Here is a 19,304-nt window from a genome sequence, read left to right as displayed (position 1 = left end):
GTCACTGTAATTTAAAGCTTTTCATGCTTCCAATGTTAAAGTAGGCCTACTCACTCTGAGGAATGTTCTTTTATGTTGAACACAAACGCACGGTTGCACTCTCTCACTGAAAAAGTCTTCATTTCTGGTCATTATTTACTGTGTTACATTGGTGTCAGCCAATGTATAGCTGACGTGACAATCCCTAATCCCTATATGATGTTAATTGCGCTCTGAGTGCAAAACACAACAATATGTGCCCGAAATAATGAATTTCTACTAGTTAGTAGTCCGACAACGCAGTACAATTTGGCAAAGCGGTGTCCAGGGTGGCCAGGCAGACTGTCAGACAGAGGTGCTCTCTTACGACTCCTTGTATAGGTTGGGTGCCTATGAATTCACTCATAGTTGTAAAGCTAGGAAATAAGGTAGCCCAACAGCTGACAGAAAGAGGCTCATAGAAGTGAATATTACAAATATGTAAAAAAAAAAAAGGATAACTTTCCAGGGATTATGTTTACTTTTTCACACAAATATAACTATATTGCTTGTGGTTTTTGGAACATTAAAACTTATCAACTAACTCCCAAACCAAAACATAACTTTTTTCTGTTCCAAAAACCCCCCCCAAAAATTTTTTTCTAAATAAATTACAGCAAAACCCTAGCCATCTAGATATCCATTTAGTCTGCTTGCTGGGAAACCTAAGAAGTTAAGAAGTATCACACACTCATGTGATATAAACACTCATATCAAATGAGTGTGTATAACAAAAACAATAGAGTATTAATGCTTATTAATAATGCCTCATATTTATTATTATGCTACAATATTATCTCTCAACATTTAACAGAGTAAATGTAGGAGAAGTCAAACCATCTATTTCTCTACTGCTGAACCACAAAGAAAGACATTGAAAGAATTTTGAGATAAGTATTCAGTATGAGGAAAGTTAAAAAGGTAGCGTTACCGCAAATAAGAAAAAAATGGGAGATATCCAACTCCATGTTTCTCGCAAGGTAGGTCAAATAGAGTTCAGATTCCTTGAAGATGCCAAGAAAGAAATGTGAAACATGAAGTTTGGACATCAAAACAGTTCCATTCTGTTTGAAAGTGGATAGAAATAAGAGTTGTGGTTCACAAAGCACAACCTTCAATAAAAGATGCACTTGTCCGAACTGCTCCTTCACTGGTTGTGCCGTCAACCCTTCATTGTATTGTACTGTATCTCTCCTGAAACTCCATGCAGTATACTTGCACTTGTTGTCTTGATTCCAGTACTTAATAGGAAATAGGAAATCCAAATCAACCCAATATACACTGAAAAAAATTATAAACGCAACACTTTTGTTTTTGCCCCCATTTATCTTGAGCTCAACTCAAAGATCTAAGACTTTCTCTATGTAAACAAAAGGCCTATTTCTCTTAAAAAATCTTCACAAATCTGTCTAAATCTGTGTTAGTGAGCACTTCTCCTTTGCCGAGATAATCCATCCACCTCACAGGTGTGGCATATCAAGATGCTGATTAGACAGCATGATTATTGCACAGGTGTGCCTTAGGCTGGCCACAATAAAAGGCCACTCTAAAATGTGCAGTTCCATCACACAGCACAATGCCACAGATGTTGCATGTTTTGAGGGAGCATGCAAAATTTTTGAGGAATGTCCACCAGAGCTGTTGCCCGTGAATTGAATGTTCATTTTTCTACCATAAGCCGTCTTCAAAGACGTTTCTGAGAATTTGGCAGTACATCCAACCGGCCTCACTGTGTAACCACACCAGCCCAGGACCTCCACATCCAGCATCTTCAACTCCAAGATCGTTTGAGACCAGCCACCCAAACAGCTTCTGCAATAATCAGTTTGCATTACCAAAGAATTTAGGGAAGCTCATCTGCATGCTCGTCGTCCTCATCGGGGTCTGGACCTGACCTGGCAAATGCTAACATTCGATGGCGTCTGGCACTTTGGAGAGGTATTCTCTTCACGGATTAATCCCAGTTTTCACTGTACAGGGCAGATTGCAGACAGCGTGTATGGCATCGTGTGGGTGAGCGGTTTGCTGATGTCAACGTTGTGGATCAAGTGGCCCATGGTGAAGGTGGGGTTTTGGTATGGGCAGGCGTGTGTTAAGGACAACGAACACGGGTGCATTTTATTGATGGCAGATACCGTGATGAGATCCTGAGGCCCAATGTTGTGCCATTCATCCACGACCATCACCTCATGTTGTAGCATGATAATGCACGGTCCCATGTTGCAAGGATCAGTACACAATTCCTAGAAGCTGAAAACATCCCAGTTCTTGCATGGCCAGCATACTCACCGGACATGTCACCCATTGAGCATGTTTGGGATGCTCTGGATCGGCGTATACGACAGCATGTTCCAGGTACTGCCAATATCCATCAACTTCGCACAGCCATTGAAGAGGAGTGGAACAACATTCCAAATGGCACAATCAACAACCTGATCAACTCTATGCGAAGGAGATGTGTGGCACTGCGTGAGGCAAATGGTGGTCACACCAGATACTGACTGGTTTTCGGATAAACGGGGCAAAAACAAAAGTGTTGCGTTTATAATTTGGTTCAGTGTAAAATGGCAATCCATTCTACAGTTACATTGTACTGTAAACAAAACGCCAGTGAAATGGGAGAAAAGTTATGTTCCTGCCCTTCTCGCCCTTGCCAGGGAGCTTGGTGAGGGGCAAAACTCATCATGGATGTCTTTTTGAATACATACTGACAGTAACTTCAAGAGCTGCTATCCTGAAGAAACTGCAGTTCAAATAGATTTATTTTGTGCAGTGCCCCCGCACCTCTCCCCCTTCTTCCAACATTTCTAGGTGTCTGTTCGGGCTCTAATACCAAGGTGATGGTTTACACTGCAATGTGCAATCACCCGAATGTTCCTTTTCAAGGCCTATCTGGCAACCGCAGGGATCTGCATGGAATGTGGACCATTAAGCCCCTTGTCCCTCCAGGTTCACTGCTATTCCCTCCAAATCCTCTCCTAAAGAGCAAATAATCACAACAGGAGTGTTCATTCATTTTGTTGAACTTAGAGCATCCAAAATCCTACTTTGTCTTTTCCTTCATGCTGATCTTTATCTGTGGTAAATCATCCTTTCCTATGCTAAAAATAACGTATTTGAATCCAACTAGTGGTAACTCACCTTAATGTGGACAATGGCAAATGAACACCTTTTCCTGGATTTATTTGGTAACACTTTACCACAAAACAAGTTTACCACAACAGTCATTTGATTCATTGAAACATCCTTTGTTTTAATATACAAAATAAAGTGCAATAACAAACCTTATATGCATAGTTGTTTTACCATCACGTTAGGCCATAGGCAAAGTAAAAGTTACTGTCAAGGAGGACAATACATAGATTTTCTTCTGGTTTAAGAATACTGCAGAGCACTGTGACAAATTGCTGTTTTTCTTAGTTGGTAAAACACACAGTATCAGTCAAAAGTTTGGACACACCTACTGATTAAAGGGTATTTCTTCATTTTTACTATTTTCCATAACTATGAAAAAACACATGGAATCATCTACTGTAGTAACCAAAAAGTGTTGTAGATTCTTTAAATTAGCCACCTTTTGTCTTGATGACAGCACAGCCGACTCTTGGCATTCTCTCAACCAGACCTATCAGGTAGTCACCTGGAATGCTTTTCAAAAACTTTTGAAAGAGTTACATCATATTCTGAGCACTTTTTGGCTGCTTTTCACTCTGTGTTCCAACTCATCCCAAACCATCTCAACTGAAAAAAGAAACAATAGTCACACTATGCTCAAAGCAGATGAGATGGCATATCACTACAGAATGCTGGGATAGCCATGCTGGTTGAGTATGCCTTGAAATATAAACAGATCACAGACAGTGCACCAGCAAATTAGCCCCACACCATTACACCTCCTCCTCTATGCTTCACATTGGGAACGACACATGCAGAGATCTTCCATTCAACCACTCTCACAAAGACATGGCGTTTGGAATAAAAAATCGGACAGATTATCCATAGGATAGATTTCCACCAGTCAAATGTCAATTTCTCATGTTTCTTGGTCCAATCAAATCTGTTCTTCTTACTGGTGTCCTTCAGTAGTGGTTTCTTTGCAGGAATTCACCCATGAAGGCCTGATACATACAGTCTCCTCAGAAGAGTTGATGTTGAGATGTGTCTGTTACTTGAACCCTGTGAAGTATTTATTTGGTCTGGAGACTGACTTTCAGTTAACTGATGATTTCTAATGAACTTATTCTCTGCAGCACAGGTAACTCTGGGTCTTCCTTTCCTGTGGCGGTCCTGATGACAGCCAGTTTCATCATAGCGCTTGATGTTTTTGTGACTGCACTTGAAAAAACATTCAGTTCACTTAAATTTTCTTAAAATGTTCTAGATAGAGTGAATTTCATGTCTTATAGTAATGATGGACTGCTGTTTCTCTTTACCTATTTGAGCTTTTCTATCAAAAATATTTACGACTACAGCACAGACATAATGATGGCCTTCTGTATACCCACCCTACCATATCACCCTGTGTACAGTATACCCACCCTAACGCATTAAGCAGGCATTAAGAAATTCACAATTTAACATGGCACTCTTGTTAATTGAAATGCATTTCAAGTGACTACCTCATGAAGTTGGTTGATAGAATGCAAAGAGTGTGTAAAGCTGTCATCCAGGCAGCAGGCTACTTTGAAGAATCTGCAAAATAAACATATTTTAGTTTAGAACACCTTTTTGGCAACTACATGATTCCATATAGATTTAATTTATTTAATATCTTGGAATTGGTAGGTGTGTCCAAACTTTGACTGATACTGTGTACACTGATGAGCCAAAACATTATGAGCACCTGCCTAATGTAATATGCTGTTGGTCCTCCTCGTACAGGCCAAAACAGCGCCCATCGAGGCATGGACTCTACAAAACCCCTGAAGGTGTCCTGTGGTATCTGGCACCAAGACATAAGCAGCAGATCCTTTAAGTCCTGTAATTTGTGAGGTGGAGCCGCAGTGGATCAGACTTGCTGGTCAAGCATATCACACAGATGTTCAATCAGATTGAGATCGGGGAAATTTGAAGGACAGGGCAACACCTTGAACTATTCATCATGTTCCTTAAACCATTCCTGAACAATGTGTGCAGTGTGGCAGGGCAGTATTATCCTGCTGAAATAGGCCACTGCCATCAGGGAATACCATTGCCATGAAGAGGTGTACCTGGTCTGCAACAATGTTTAGGTTGGCGGTACGTGTCAAATCGATGTCCACGTGAATGCCAGGATCACCACATAAATGGTTTGTCCCTCCTCGGACCACTGTTGGTAGGCACACACCACTGCTGACCGGGAGCACCCCACAAGTCTTTCAGAGTTTCAGAGATGCTCTGACCCAAGCATCTGTCCATAACAACTTGGCCCTTGTTAAAGTCACCCAGGTCTTTACTCTGGCTTATTTCTCCTGAATCCAACATGTTTATCTACGAGAACTGATTGTTCACTTGCCATTTAATCTACCCAGACCTTGTTAGGAGAGGATCAATGTTATTCACTTCACCTGTGAGTGGTCATAATGTTTTGGCTCATCAGTATACTGTATGTACTGAAACAGATGGAAATAAAAGGTGACAGTCTGTACTTTTGCCTCATATTCCTCTTCTAATTGTACTTTCACATGCCTTGAATGTACAATAAAAACAGCAAATACAGACTTTACTGTCCCAATAGTTAATGGAGTGCACTGCAACATAAGAGCCCAAACAATGTTTCACTATAAAAAATTTTGCCGGACTGCGTAAGCGGAACCGGCCTAGAAGAGTGAATGTCGCTACTGAGTCCGTCCGTCTGTCCCTGACTGACTGACTACCCCTTGTTAAATAGCGTAGTGGTTAGAGACGCGGGCTACGGAACAACATGTTCCACTTTTGACTCCTGTAGCAGTTAACCCACATGATACCTGAGGTTCAGGACAGACAAAAACTTTGCTGGCTATAACTTTGTGTAGCTGCATAATAGGAAGCCTAAAATAAAACAGTTCTGGTGGATATAGGGATTTGTTCAGGAAAGACAAACACTTTGCTGCCTACACGATATTCTCTTGTCTTTTCACTTGTCAGTTATAAATATATCATCACCCATATTGATAGAAACTCAATGTAATTCACAAATGACCAATTAGCTGTTAAAACGGACAGTGGTAAAAGAGCATTTGTTCAAAATAGACAAAAACTTCACTGGCTACAATCTTCTGTAGCTACGGGAAGCTTAAAATGAAACTGTTTACTGCAGTGATGGCCAAATGAGGCTTCATTCGCGTTATTTTAGCAGCAGGATATTATGCTGCCAGCACTCAGATTTTCATTACCACAATAAAAGCCATCATTGACATTTAGAAGGCCATTTAGTTAACAATCGAGTATGTAAAAAAAAAAACTGACAAGAACAACATTGGAACAGAAATTAAACAAAAAATGACAGACTAGATTGACAGACTAGATTGTTAATTATATTGCCTTACATAATTCAATGATGGCTTTTATTTTGAAAAAGAAAATCTGAGTTAGCGTTGCTAGCATAATATCCTGCCGCTAGAAGAACGGCCATCACAAGTTTTCTGTTATATTGTGATTATTTCTGGTGGATTTTTCATATTATTCATATATTCTTCAGGATAGTCAAACACTTCGCTGGCTACGTTCATCTTTTCACTTGACGTAAAAGTCTGTTATCATCACCTATATTGATACAGTAGTTATTGTAGTGTCATTCACGAATAATAATAATAATAATAATAAGCTGTTAAAACGGCCAGTGGCAAAACCATACAGCTAATAGATACTATTTGTGGTGGAGGTAAACTTAATAAGAAACATTAGTTTAACACGATGGTTAATGGTGCCTAACAAAATATTTAAACTTGACGTGATGCTAATGCATGACAACATTATATAATGTCTATATGCTATACTGACACCTGGCAAATGGTGAGCTCTGTGGTGTTGTGGTTAAGGACACAGACTTTCACGTGGGCAACCTAGGTTTGATTCTTGAGAGGGGAGCCATGATCAACACTTTCTATTGCAGGCCGGCTGAACTAGGCTTGCCTGGTTTCTTGTTCTTAAAACATTTCAGTAGTAGCCTATATTATGTTTCAAAATTAAAGATTTTTGTATACCGTTTGTGGCCTTTGTTAAAACGTTTGTATGTTATATTGCGTTATTCACAGCAATTTACTGCTCAATGCACAGACTGTGGCACACACCACCTTTACGAAACAAATATAACATGGTCTATTATCACTGTTTGGACAGGTCCATGGGATGAGGTGTCAACCCATATATCACCCATATAGTAAAAACTAACAAGGCTAAATCATTGATTTAAATTTGTCTCCACAGGCTGGCATTTCTTTTAGGTGGCAATCCTGGAAGAGTTGGCAAGCCACGTACCATAGAGGGAACATTGGCATTCAGTATCCCGTTATGGCTAGCCTGCTAACATGATACATAGCCGCAACATTGGCAAACTATAAAAGGATTAACATAGCAGATGAAACACAAATATGGTACAGTTAGCAGCTACTAGCATAGTAAAACAACAGATACAGAAGAAACAAGCATGCTAGGCTAGGAGACTAGTAGTAGCAACATTAGAAGCAAGAGCTAATATGCCAAAAGGATTTGGACTAACACACAAGGTCCTGCTGGTGAGTTGATATGAAGACATGAGTTTACAGAGGCTGGATCAATCAGTGCTTCTTGGTATAACAGAAGCGTTAAGATTCTGTGCTGGGGTTTCTAACTCTCCTGGGGAAACCCAGCAATTCCATGTACTGTATTAGATGTATTCTAGAGCTACTGTAGCGCAGTAAAGGCTGGGAATTGCAAGCAATCTCACAATACAATATTATCACAATACTTATTATAAGTGCTGACAAAATATGGATTGCAATTCTCACAATTTTCACAATTCTATATGTATTGTGAATCGATAGTGATATATTTAATAGAAAAACCCTGCACCAGATACAATGTCTTGGCATTAGGCTCTGTCCGTTTTAGACACCTTACGATTGATTGTGTATACAATACTACTAATAACAAAATGAACACTAATATTTTTAATAGGATTACCTAAATCAATGAGCAAGGTACATAGTACCAAAACCCCCCGCAAAAGGAAACAGAACCAACCCACAGGTGGAGCCTGGGGTGGTAGGTGGGTTTAGCAACCGCATTCTAAGACAACCAGCAGTGCAGTAGAGTGAGTGACGACTTAAATAGACCGTCATGTTACATTAGGATTCTTCAGACTGTGGTAGGAGTGATGCCAATGTCAGCTGGCGCAGGCTGAACTAGAAGCGCTTCATTTTTTTTTTCAGAATCAAGTTTAGGTGCAGTTTACCGCAAAACTAGGCAGCAATAATATTCTGATATTGTCCAAAAACAAAAATACAACATATCAAAGACAACATCATGATGTTAAATCCCCACCCCCCGATCACAACTGCACGCCCGAATCAATTTGTCAACTAGCCGACGGTTGTTGTAATCAGATGAGCTTTTTCAGGTCTACAACCAAAGAGAGAGACGGCTATGGGCCCACAGGAGAGGTCTGAGAACAACTGGAACAGACCACTGATTGACTGACCCTTGACACGACAGGTCAGGAGGCAGTTGCCCGTAGTAACCGAGGGTTGAAATGCCCTCCGCGTCAGGACAATAGGGTCATTTTGAGGTCAGGGGATGGTAGCCTCGACTGAGAGGGAGAATTTCCTGTGCCTCTGTTTCCCAAGGCCAAGCAGAAGATTTGAGATAGATGATTTGATTAATGATATTATTATAGGGTTCATCAACTACAGTGTGTGATAAACGCCATAGTGCCCTTGAAACGTATCCCTAAGCGTTTTTACACTATAATTGTTGTATTTAGACAAACGAGACGCATTTTTGATGCATTTTTTTTATCACGTAAATTGGTGAAAATGACATACCAAGGTTACTCTTCTTACAGTTACTCCTGAATTACAGTGAGGTAGATGAATTGGACTGGAGGAATACATATGGCATCAGAAAATGTAACATTAAATATAACTAGACCGGTACCAACAAAAACATTTCTGGTTACTACTCCAAAATGTTTGGGCCAAGTTGCACCCTGAGATGACTGAGCGAAGGAGAACGGAGACAAGCGCATGTCTGGGGAATGGAAGAGGGAGGGAGCGCAACGTTAATCCATTTGTACCAGGAGACTCACCCAATACTGCAGCCGTTTCTTTTCAGAGAGCAGAACATCGCCAATAGTTGTTTAAAACAGCCCTTCACACTAGGCTGACAGCTGAAAATTAGACAAATGTTTTTCCAATCACAGGTAAGAAATATACAAAATATTGAATGACCCTTAACTCAGCTGCCCCACCTACAGCACGAAAACGTCAACTATGTCATATCTCTGCAAATTGAGCCTGTACCAGTACTCACTGCATATAACATATTCATCGTTTTTGCTGTTTTTTTCTAGTAATTATTGCAAACCTAAAATCATGATCTAACCATAAATCACTGATGATGAAAATTATAATAATAATATGTATGCCAACTGGCAATGGTAACATGCGCACACGATCCTTACAAACAGCTCTTCCCTTCCTGGACCTGAATGAATGGTGTGGGATTAAAAACATGGCAGAGGGTCACTGTCCAGCCAACACCCATAAGAGGGCTCAGACTCGGCTGTGACGCTGGGTACAACGTTCCATGTCTTCTGGTCACTTTGACAGACTGCATTGGAAAATAGGATTTCAATGGTGCAGAAAACCTAATGCTGCCCATCAACCCGATCATCTGCCTCACCATTCATGTCTTGGATGATGGTTCTGGGTTACACACACAGTATTGTTAGTAGAAGTCTTCTTCTTTCCCTGCTGCCTCGCTGTGTTGTGGAGAAAACAAACCCTCAGTCAGGCCGGCCATGGCACATTAATCACAGCAGCAGGACTTAAGCTCCTCCGGCCCATATTCCTCAGAGTGGCCAGTAGGGAGGACAGCACAAGTCAAAGATTGATTTTCACAGAACAAACAGTGAAAGGGTACACAGGCAATGTTGGAATCAAAGCAATGGATGCTGTAGTCTTGAGTATCAGTCTCTTTAGCTAAAATTCCATTCTTTGACAATCCGTGTCACAGCCAAAACAAGGACAAACATTCAGCGTTGTTATATTTAGTTTGTGACATTGTATATGACAGCCAGGACGATTTGTAGCTGGAATTACAATATATATTTGGTTTGAGAATGTAAACGTGAGTTAGGAACTTCTGACTCTCTGGTTTCTTATGGACAAACAAAAAGATTGCTTAGCAATGGGATACTAATGTGTTCTCTGAGAAAATATATAGTCCCAGTATTTACATAATTGTTGTGATTAGGGTCATCCAATAGGGTTATCCAATCAGGCTGAAATCCTCGGTTCTCCTCAAGCTCATTAAAGCCAGACTCAGTAAGTGCAAAATAATGACATTACCTTTTCCGATTTTATCTCTGAAATTAAAAATATTAACTTATAACTCAAATACAAAAATATTCATCAGTTCTGACTTTGACAATGCTGGGAATACAGGAGCTATTTTTTGGGGTCCCCTGCTGGAGCTGCTGCCCCCGCGATCTGATACGGATAAGTGGATGAAGATGAGATGAGATTTGTTGACTTTTTGGGGTGATTCCTCACCTAAACGAAGTGGCGATATAGGGCTAGAATGTCAATATATTGCAGTCTGGCTAACAAGCTGAATTATGTTTGTAACTGCCAGTCTGTTACTCTATGCTATCGGTAAACTGAATGTCTTGCTAACATTTACACTGCCTTTGTAAAGTATCCAGACCAATTTCGCCACATTTTATAATACCTTAAATGTTTTTTAACACAATTCAAAAACCAAACCGCACAATGACAAAAAAAAAATAAAAATCTTCTAAATGTTGGCCAATTTATTGAAAATAAAATTCTGAAAAATCATGTACATAAGTATTCAAACTCTTTGCTGTGACCTTCGAAATTGAGCTCAGTTGCATCCTGTGTCCTTTGGTCATCCTTGAGAGTCCACCTACAGCAAATTACATTGATTAGACATGATTTAAAAAGGCACACACCTTCTACAGTATATAAAGGCCCCACATCTCACAGTGCATGTCAGGGCGAAAGCCATTAAGTCCACTGAATTCTCCATAGGCCTCCAATATCTATCCATAAGGCACTGATGTTGAGAATTATGTCAAGGCACTGATCTGGGGAAGGTTATCAAAACAATGGCTAAATCACTGAAATGCATAGTGCACTCCATCATTCTGAAATGGAAGAAGTTTGGAACCACAAATATTCTTCCTAGAGCCGGCAGTTGGGCCAAAATAAGTAACCAGGCAAGAAGGGCCTTGGTCAGTGAGGTGAACAAGAACCCAAGGACCACTCTAATAGAGCTTCAGATTCTCTGCACAGGTGGGAGAACCTGCCAGAACCATCTATGCAGCACTCCATCAATCAGGCCTTTATGGTAGAGTGGCTAGACAGAAAACACTCCTGAGTAAAAGTCCTATGACATGTTGTTTGGAGTTTGCCAAATGTTATTTAAAGGACTTTAAAAGCATCATAATGTCACTGAATGTCAAGCACTACGTCTGGCACACAAGGTACCCATCACCGGGCTGATACCATCCCTGCAGTGAAATATGGTAGTGGGAGAATCATGCTATGGGGATACCTCTTACTGGCAGTGACTGGGAGAGGGTTTGAGAGAAGGGATGAACAGAGCAAAATGCAAGTCCTTGAAGAAAAACCTGATCCCGAGCACACAGGACCTGGATTTATCAGCATGACAAAAAACAAAAGCGCACAGTTAAGACAATGCTGGATTTGTTTCAGGACAAGTCAGTTAATGTCCTTGAGTGACCCGGCCAAAGACCATATGTGTGCTACCCATCCAATAAGACAGTGCTTGAGAGGATCTGCAAGGAAGAATGGAAAAAACATGGCCAAATCCTGGTTTGCAAAGAATTATAAGACTCAAAGCTGTTATGATTGCCAAAAACGCTTCTCCAAAGCAATGACTAAAGAGTCTGAATAGTAATGTACCCAAAATATTTCAGGCCTTTTATATTCTTAATAAGTTGGCACAAATTCCCCAAAATATGTTTCTGGTTTGTCATTATGTAATATTTCCTTTAGATTGATGGCAAAAGTAATAATTTAATCAATGATAAATTAAGACAATGTATAACAACAGATTTGTAAATAATGTTCAAGTGAATTGATAAGTAAGTCATGGTCTTGACATTTTACAACTAGCTAAGTTGTTTTGGTGCACTAATGATCAGTATTTAAGAGAGTTGACAATGTCACGAAAGCTGGCTTAACGTGCAAAACTTTGCAAGCGCATCTCCAAGTTAAGTCACCAGAGCAGCCATAGCTTCTTCATATAAAAATAAAGGGATTCTGTTATTATTAACCATACAAAGATGAATATATTCCACCAAAGCTAGCAAGCTACATTTCTACATCAGGAACTGCTACCTAACATTTTTACACTTTTTCCTGAAGCAAGATGTCTGTTGCTGCCATGCCTACCAAACACTGGCAGACTCCTGTGTCAGTTGCTGCTGTTACAGGAGCAGATCAAAGCATAGCAGATATGTGGATCTACAGATTGATTTCCGAAAACATGCGCTGAAATGTTATAAAAAATACAAAAAGGTATGAAAGCTTTTTTTTAAGACAATGTAGAGTTAGTTAGTTAGATGGATAGTTTTACTAGTAGCTAGTTTTTTCAGTGACATTATTAGCTTCAGAGGTTAGGATTGCCTTCTTAGTAAAGAAGCCTGCGAAGCTTGTATAGAAGAAAAATATGGTTCATTCAGTAGGTATCTGTGGCGAGAAGTGTTGTGAGAAGTGTTTCAAAGAACCTCTCTCTTTACGTCTGATGCAAACACTGTCCCTTTCATATAAGAACAATTCATGATTTGATGTAGCTGATTTAGAACCTACACCTACTGTTTGGCCTTAATAAAAAAAATATTGGTAGACTGAAGAAATGCCAGTCTCTTGGATGTACGGACTACAATGTAAGCTAAAGACAGAGATACCCAAGGCTATGGATGCTGTACAATAAAGACCTAATCAAAATTATCTAGCACTGGAGAGAACTGGTGGATGCTTTGTAATGAAACTTGAAGGTGCAGATAGCAGTGCTTCTAAGAAACAGGCAGACACATACACACAAACACACACACGCATGCACACACACACACACCCCTATGCCATATACCAACCCGTCCAAATGCATCTATTCTCTCAACATTGTATTTGGCACAGGTCACTGAGGACACTTTAGCCAATTTCCAAACAGGCAGGTACTTCCAACCTCAAACCCAAAGGCAAAATAGTTCCCAAATGACTGGATGTGCTGTTCTTGTTTGCCTCCTAAGTAACCAAATAACCTCTGCAATGAGGTAATTGCTTTTGTTTAAAGCTGGTGATATGGCACAACAACAGCCATTAACAAGAGCACCATTTCCTCCTAGCAAATGATGTTTCAATCGAAAAACAGTTTTTCCTGAAGAAAAGATGTGTCAAGAGAAGATGGCACCAACTTTATCTACAGCTGAGCCTCTGATAAGAGGCATCGGGGCTAAAGTCAGTTATAGGAGGAATAACCTCCCCCCCTCCCTTAAACCCAGCTGAAATTATGAAGCTCTTACTGCACACCTAATCAGAATGTTTAAATCAAAGTCAAATGTTCAATAGTATGTTGAATATGCATTTTATATAAGTATAATTACCTTTCACATAAAGATTATCAAATAATTTGCCAGTGAGGTTTGCGTTCGCAATATTAGATGTGACTTAAAGACAAACAAATGATCCAAGCTGAAAATATTCAGCATAATTCACGTATTTTCAGGGGAAACTCATAATAGATGTAATACGCTAAAAAGAAATGGAGCGAATGAAAAGATAATTGAATTCCTCTGAAGAAGAGAGAGAAGAAAAGGGAAAAAATGCATTACAGTACAAGGAATAAAATAAAAGCTGTGAGTTCCCAGCAGCAAACACACAGCAGGACTCAGGAGAAAGACGGGCGATTTATAGTCTGATCTATAGTCTGCTGCTTAAGTGATCATTTAGGAAAGGAGAAATTCAATGTTTTCTGTGGGAACACTTATATTAGCTTGAGAATGCAGCTCGTGTGACAAGAATGAATAGATGTATATATTTAGAGCCTATTAAAAACCTATTATCAAATAGGGGGTTAGATTTTAAACCAGCATACATTCCATCCAACTTTAACTTCATTAACACATGCATGTTTGTTCTGCATGTTCTACAGGAGTTGTGTTGCTCTACCACAGAGTGCGCGTTCTTTAGTCATGATGAAACGCTGTACACCATCTCACCCCAAAAAAATACACACATAGACGCAAACGGACAGACGCAAACGGAAAGACGTTCACAGACGCGCTCACATAGATAGGCGCACACACTACATCGCCCTCTGGTTGGGATCTATCTCCGGAGGTGAGTTGGAAATGCCGGTCAGTAAATGTGATCCACAGTGCTTACCTTTCAGAATGCCCTGGCCTGGCAGTAGTTCCCTGGAGACAAACACTGTGTAGAAGCTCTCGGAGAAGCCTGGTCGGCATGGGGGTTTAGGTGGTTGGCCTGCCTTGGTCCCCTGGGGAGAAAACAAAACTGCCTATAAGCATCGGCAAATTGACTTGTGGCCATAGGGTTTGAGTCAATCCTGCAGGCTTTGAGACTGTTATTGAACCCGGTGTTGCTAATTTGCTTCTAACCAAATTAGAACATTTGCAAGTAAACCACCAACAGCAGATATATCAGTAGGCTATATTTTACTCCAGTGTAAGCTATACCTAAAACCATAAGGCCTGAGGGAGAAAACTGAGCAGGAGGACAGGGGGAAGAGAATGCCAAGTGGATGAGCGATTTTAGCGATTTTCCCCATGAAATCACAACATTTACATCTCACAGAAAGTAAAAAATAGATATTCAAACGTTTGTGTGCAGTTCCACTGTACCCCTTGGGGGGAGTGTAAACCCCTATTGACTTAATAAAGCAAATATAAAGTCATAGATGGTACATTAGATGGATCCCCTTTTTTTTAAGCATGGGTAACCATTTAAAAGAAATGACAAATGGCATTTCCATTCTTACTTTAGACAGCCAAAACACTTTTGGGGGTATCATTCTCTGTTATAGATTATACATTTACACCTTAAATATTTGTATCAAAAGATTTGTTGTAATTTCCAATATCTCTCTGTAAATAAATAGAAAGCATTGTATTTTGAAATTGTATTATTAAAGCTATTTTGAATTGTGTACATGGCACCACAACATAGTATTCATTTTATCACATCAATTCTAACCTTTACAGTTCAATGTAGACACATGTACGTGATTTTTGTGTATACATTTTGTTCAGGAAATTAAATGTGCAAATGCCATTATATACAGCCATTCAGCTTTTTTGGACAGTGGATTATGTCACAATATTTTGTTGGCCTTTGATTTAAAGAAATAAAATATAACAGCAAAAGGACAAAAGTACGTTCTAAAAATAGCTCTGCCATGTATGAAAGAATGCATTACAGCATATTTTCCATGATAGTTTCAAAAATATATATTTTTAAATATATAAACAATTACTTCTGTAAAAGTCTAAATAATCCATTCTAGAACAAACACACAAAATGTGAAAAGGCTAAGAATTATTAATCACATTCACTACAGTTTGGATATCATCATAATGAAAATGAAGAGAGAAAACTCCATTACATACCATAAATCTTTAATGTTAGTTAGTTTTACAGAGAAAGGTTCAGGACAATACCATATACAATGCTTGTTTCATAAAAATAACAATTCCACAAATGTATTCACATTTGTTTAATTTGTTTTTAATGTAAGCCCTATCACAAAAACACAGGACCCAGTCTTTATGTCAGGCATGAGTGACTATTTCATAATTTACCTTAATGTCAGATGTCAATGCAATCAGATGATGAATTATAAACTGGGTGCTTCGAATACTGAATGCTGATTGGCTGATAGCTGTATTATAAGAGATGGTATAGGTTTCCATCACATCACTTATCACTGCACTAATTGTGTTGGTAACCGGGTAATAATAACAATAAGGCATTTCGGGAGTTTGTGGTATATTTCTAATATATTTTCATTAGACCACGGCAAAGCGCTTTGTCGATGCCTGGTGCCTAGGAACAGCTCTTGGCCGTGGTATATCATACACCAGATCCCCTGCTCCCTTATGGCTACTATTAACTGGACCACTAAGGGAATAGATTCCGATTAATTGCTATTTGGGTAGTTTAAAGCGTAGCAGAACAATTAACCTGGAATTGGCTACAATCTCAGTCCGCTATTTGGGTCAAAGTATATGCATCTTCTAATTTCTTCGAAACCTCTCGTTGATCCAGACAGGTGGGGGTCCAGCCCAAAGGGCTGCATGTCATGGTGACACCTGTCTTAGTCAATAAGACAAGGTTTGAAAGAGACAAGATGGCGGCACACACTTTGTTAAAATACTTCATGGGGCAATTTGTTTTCTATTTTAATAATGTAACATTAGAAAAACAAAAGAAAGAAAGAAAAGAAGAAAGAAACACCTGCCATTGGAGTATTTGAACATACATCCCACGAACATATCGTATCGCCAATTCGAGATTCATTAAACATGCTAGGCTTTAAACTAATTACCAACCTACATTGGAACTCAGTCACATACAGTTTTCCTTATAGTTGCTACGATATATAACGATTTGCATATTATTATTGAGAATGTAGCCTACTTAGCACTTCAGGCTATACAGACCTAATGAACATGAATTAGTCTGTAACCGTGCATGAAGTTACCCTCCCATAGCCTTTAGAAATTATAACACAAAAGGTCCCCTGCGAGGCTAAATATTAATATATAATACATTAGAATAGTGTACTGCAGTTAAGTAAACAAAAAGTAGCCTAAATGGAAAACGCGCTCAAAAATCAATATTCGATTGATTGCCTTATTCAGGCACTTGTCATTCAATAGGCTATGAATTTCCTTTTTTGAGAACAACTCGATAACCTTGTCTACAAAATAACGTTTCGTTTGAAATTATCATGACATTATACGCTATTAAATTCAGCATGTTCCCTATAGCGCAAAATACTACTGCAGGGAAAAGTCTTTACTAGACACAATTCAGTACGTGCACTGCGGTGGAAAGCTCGTTTATGTCAAACGGATAAACCAGTGCAGTAGGACATGCTACTTCCACCGTATTTCGAAAATAACTAAATATCTTACCCAAGATGTGCCCACAAGTAAGGTGCAGGTCAGTATAACAACGGAGCCAAAATGCATCTTTGCCAGAGCGCTCTAAGATCAATGGACACAGATTAGACCGACTAGCCTTCCTCGAATAAATTGTATTAATTCCCGGAGCTCTCTTCTTAGATGCAAAGTTCTGAGCGCAATAAGAAGCTCTCAGCGAGAAATCGTCCCGACTTGTCTAGAGCAAAACTGCCGCTGGAGAGAGCGATGTTGCTTTGTATGGAGCCGCGCGCATATTGGATGCAAACGTCACTACAACCCCTCCTACCGCACAGAATGCACCGAAGGCTCACTGTAAAAGCGTTGGAATAAATTTTTTGACGTTTTAAACTTAATTCGCTTGTAGGACTGGTGTGTCACAAATACTATATTTAATGACTGAATATGTAGTATTTACTGAATATATAGTGTATGGAATCCTATTCTTGATTGAAACGCACTCATTAGGGTATGAGTGAAGCTGTCAACCCGTGTCTATAACCACGTGGTTGTCTATTTCACACCCAAAGTAACTAATTTCCTCATATGAGACTCGCATTTGGTATACGGCCAACATACAAAGCCTAGGGGCAGTTCTTAGGTACAACGCAAGCGAAGTGCCTGGACACCACACACAGGTTATCCCACATTTATATAGGGTAACTAAATTAACAACCTTTGTTACAACAACTTTACATGACTATATAACATGAAAATAGTTATGACAGCATCATAATGCGTTAAGATGCTATCTGTCATACAATGTTTTATTCTCCTGTTTATTTTGCTACTCTCTCTCTAGTTCCCACATTGTTGGGGCAGAGCAGCATTGAGGCCAGCATGGCTAGGCATCGTTCTTAGGTTCCGTATCACCGTCCCATACATCTTCCCCCTGTGCCTGCTATGTCAGGGCCTTTATATGCCTCCCCTGATGAGGCCCTGACGGGAGGGGCGTGGCAGTGCCAGGGCGTGGCAGTGCCTGGGCGTGGCAGTGCCCCGGGGCGTGGCTGGCCCCGCAGACTGCAACCAAAATATTCTGGAACCTGCCAGCCTTCTCTGTTGGCGGTGTTGGTGCAAGGCTAATGTAGCATGCAGGGTCCACTATCATCATATTTCACTGCCTAGGTGTCGACCCTGCTAGCCCGTGACCCCTCAAGTGGGGCTGGGCCCTGGCCTGCTCCTCGGGTGGGGCTGGGCCCTGACCTGCTATTCGGGTGGGGCTGGGCCCTGGCCTGCTCCTTGGGTGGGGCTGGGCCCTGGCCTGCTTCTCGGGTGCGGAACGGGTTGTTGGGCTTGGCCGATGATCTGGAATGGCTCATCAGACGCGACCAGGGCAAAGGCCTTCTTGTTGGGTGTGGACGGGGAGCAGGGCCTCTCCATTGGCACTGATGGTGCTCTGTACATCCCCAGGTGTGCCGCAGTACGGCAAGGGTTGCCCCAGATTTCTTCAATTGTCCTGGATTGACTGCAATGCTGATGGCAATTCCACCACAGTATGTATCTATGTATGTATCTATATAGATATATAGGTAGATAGATATACAGACAGACAGAATGATAAATAGATAGTTAATGTGTATATGCATATTTATGTAACACTGCAGTAGGCAAGATCATTTTGAATTCAATTAATAATAAGCTTACTTGTATTCACATTTATGGGTCTAGGCAAATGTTCTGCTATTCTAAATATTTTGGCCATGGGGCAGAGAAAATGTTGCACTTTAAAAGCAACTCTCCTGCAATAATAATGATAATATTTCTTTTTGGGTGAGAAACATTTGCTGTTTTAAAGCACATTTTCTAAAATCATTGTGCTATGACCAACATGATTCCAGGTTCACATGTATGTGAGACCCGACTGACACAAAAACAGTCATGGCCTTCAGGAAGACAGGCTCCCTAAGGCCATACC

At 40.1% G+C, this 19,304-nt stretch overlaps 1 protein-coding gene across 2 annotated transcripts in view; it reads right to left on the bottom strand.

The window, feature by feature from the left end:
* cdh4 (cadherin 4, type 1, R-cadherin (retinal)) overlaps positions 1-17,593 on the bottom strand; it is a 208,541-nt gene extending 190,948 nt beyond the window's left edge. For both annotated transcript variants that reach the window (XM_010881866.3, XM_010881867.3), the window contains exons 1-2: positions 17,384-17,593; positions 14,613-14,724 (exon numbers count right to left, since the gene is read on the bottom strand). In XM_010881866.3, the coding sequence (XP_010880168.1) occupies positions 14,613-14,724; positions 17,384-17,440 (169 nt within the window). In that variant the 5' untranslated portion in view covers positions 17,441-17,593. The remainder of the gene's footprint in view (positions 1-14,612; positions 14,725-17,383) is intronic.
* Positions 17,594-19,304: the final 1,711 nt, after the last annotated feature.

The sequence above is a fragment of the Esox lucius genome, chromosome 17 (genome assembly GCF_011004845.1).
Source record: "Esox lucius isolate fEsoLuc1 chromosome 17, fEsoLuc1.pri, whole genome shotgun sequence".
Classification (NCBI taxonomy): Eukaryota; Metazoa; Chordata; class Actinopteri; order Esociformes; family Esocidae; genus Esox; species Esox lucius.
Note: the sequence above shows the minus strand (reverse complement) of the source record. Positions and strands in the feature narration are given on the sequence as shown.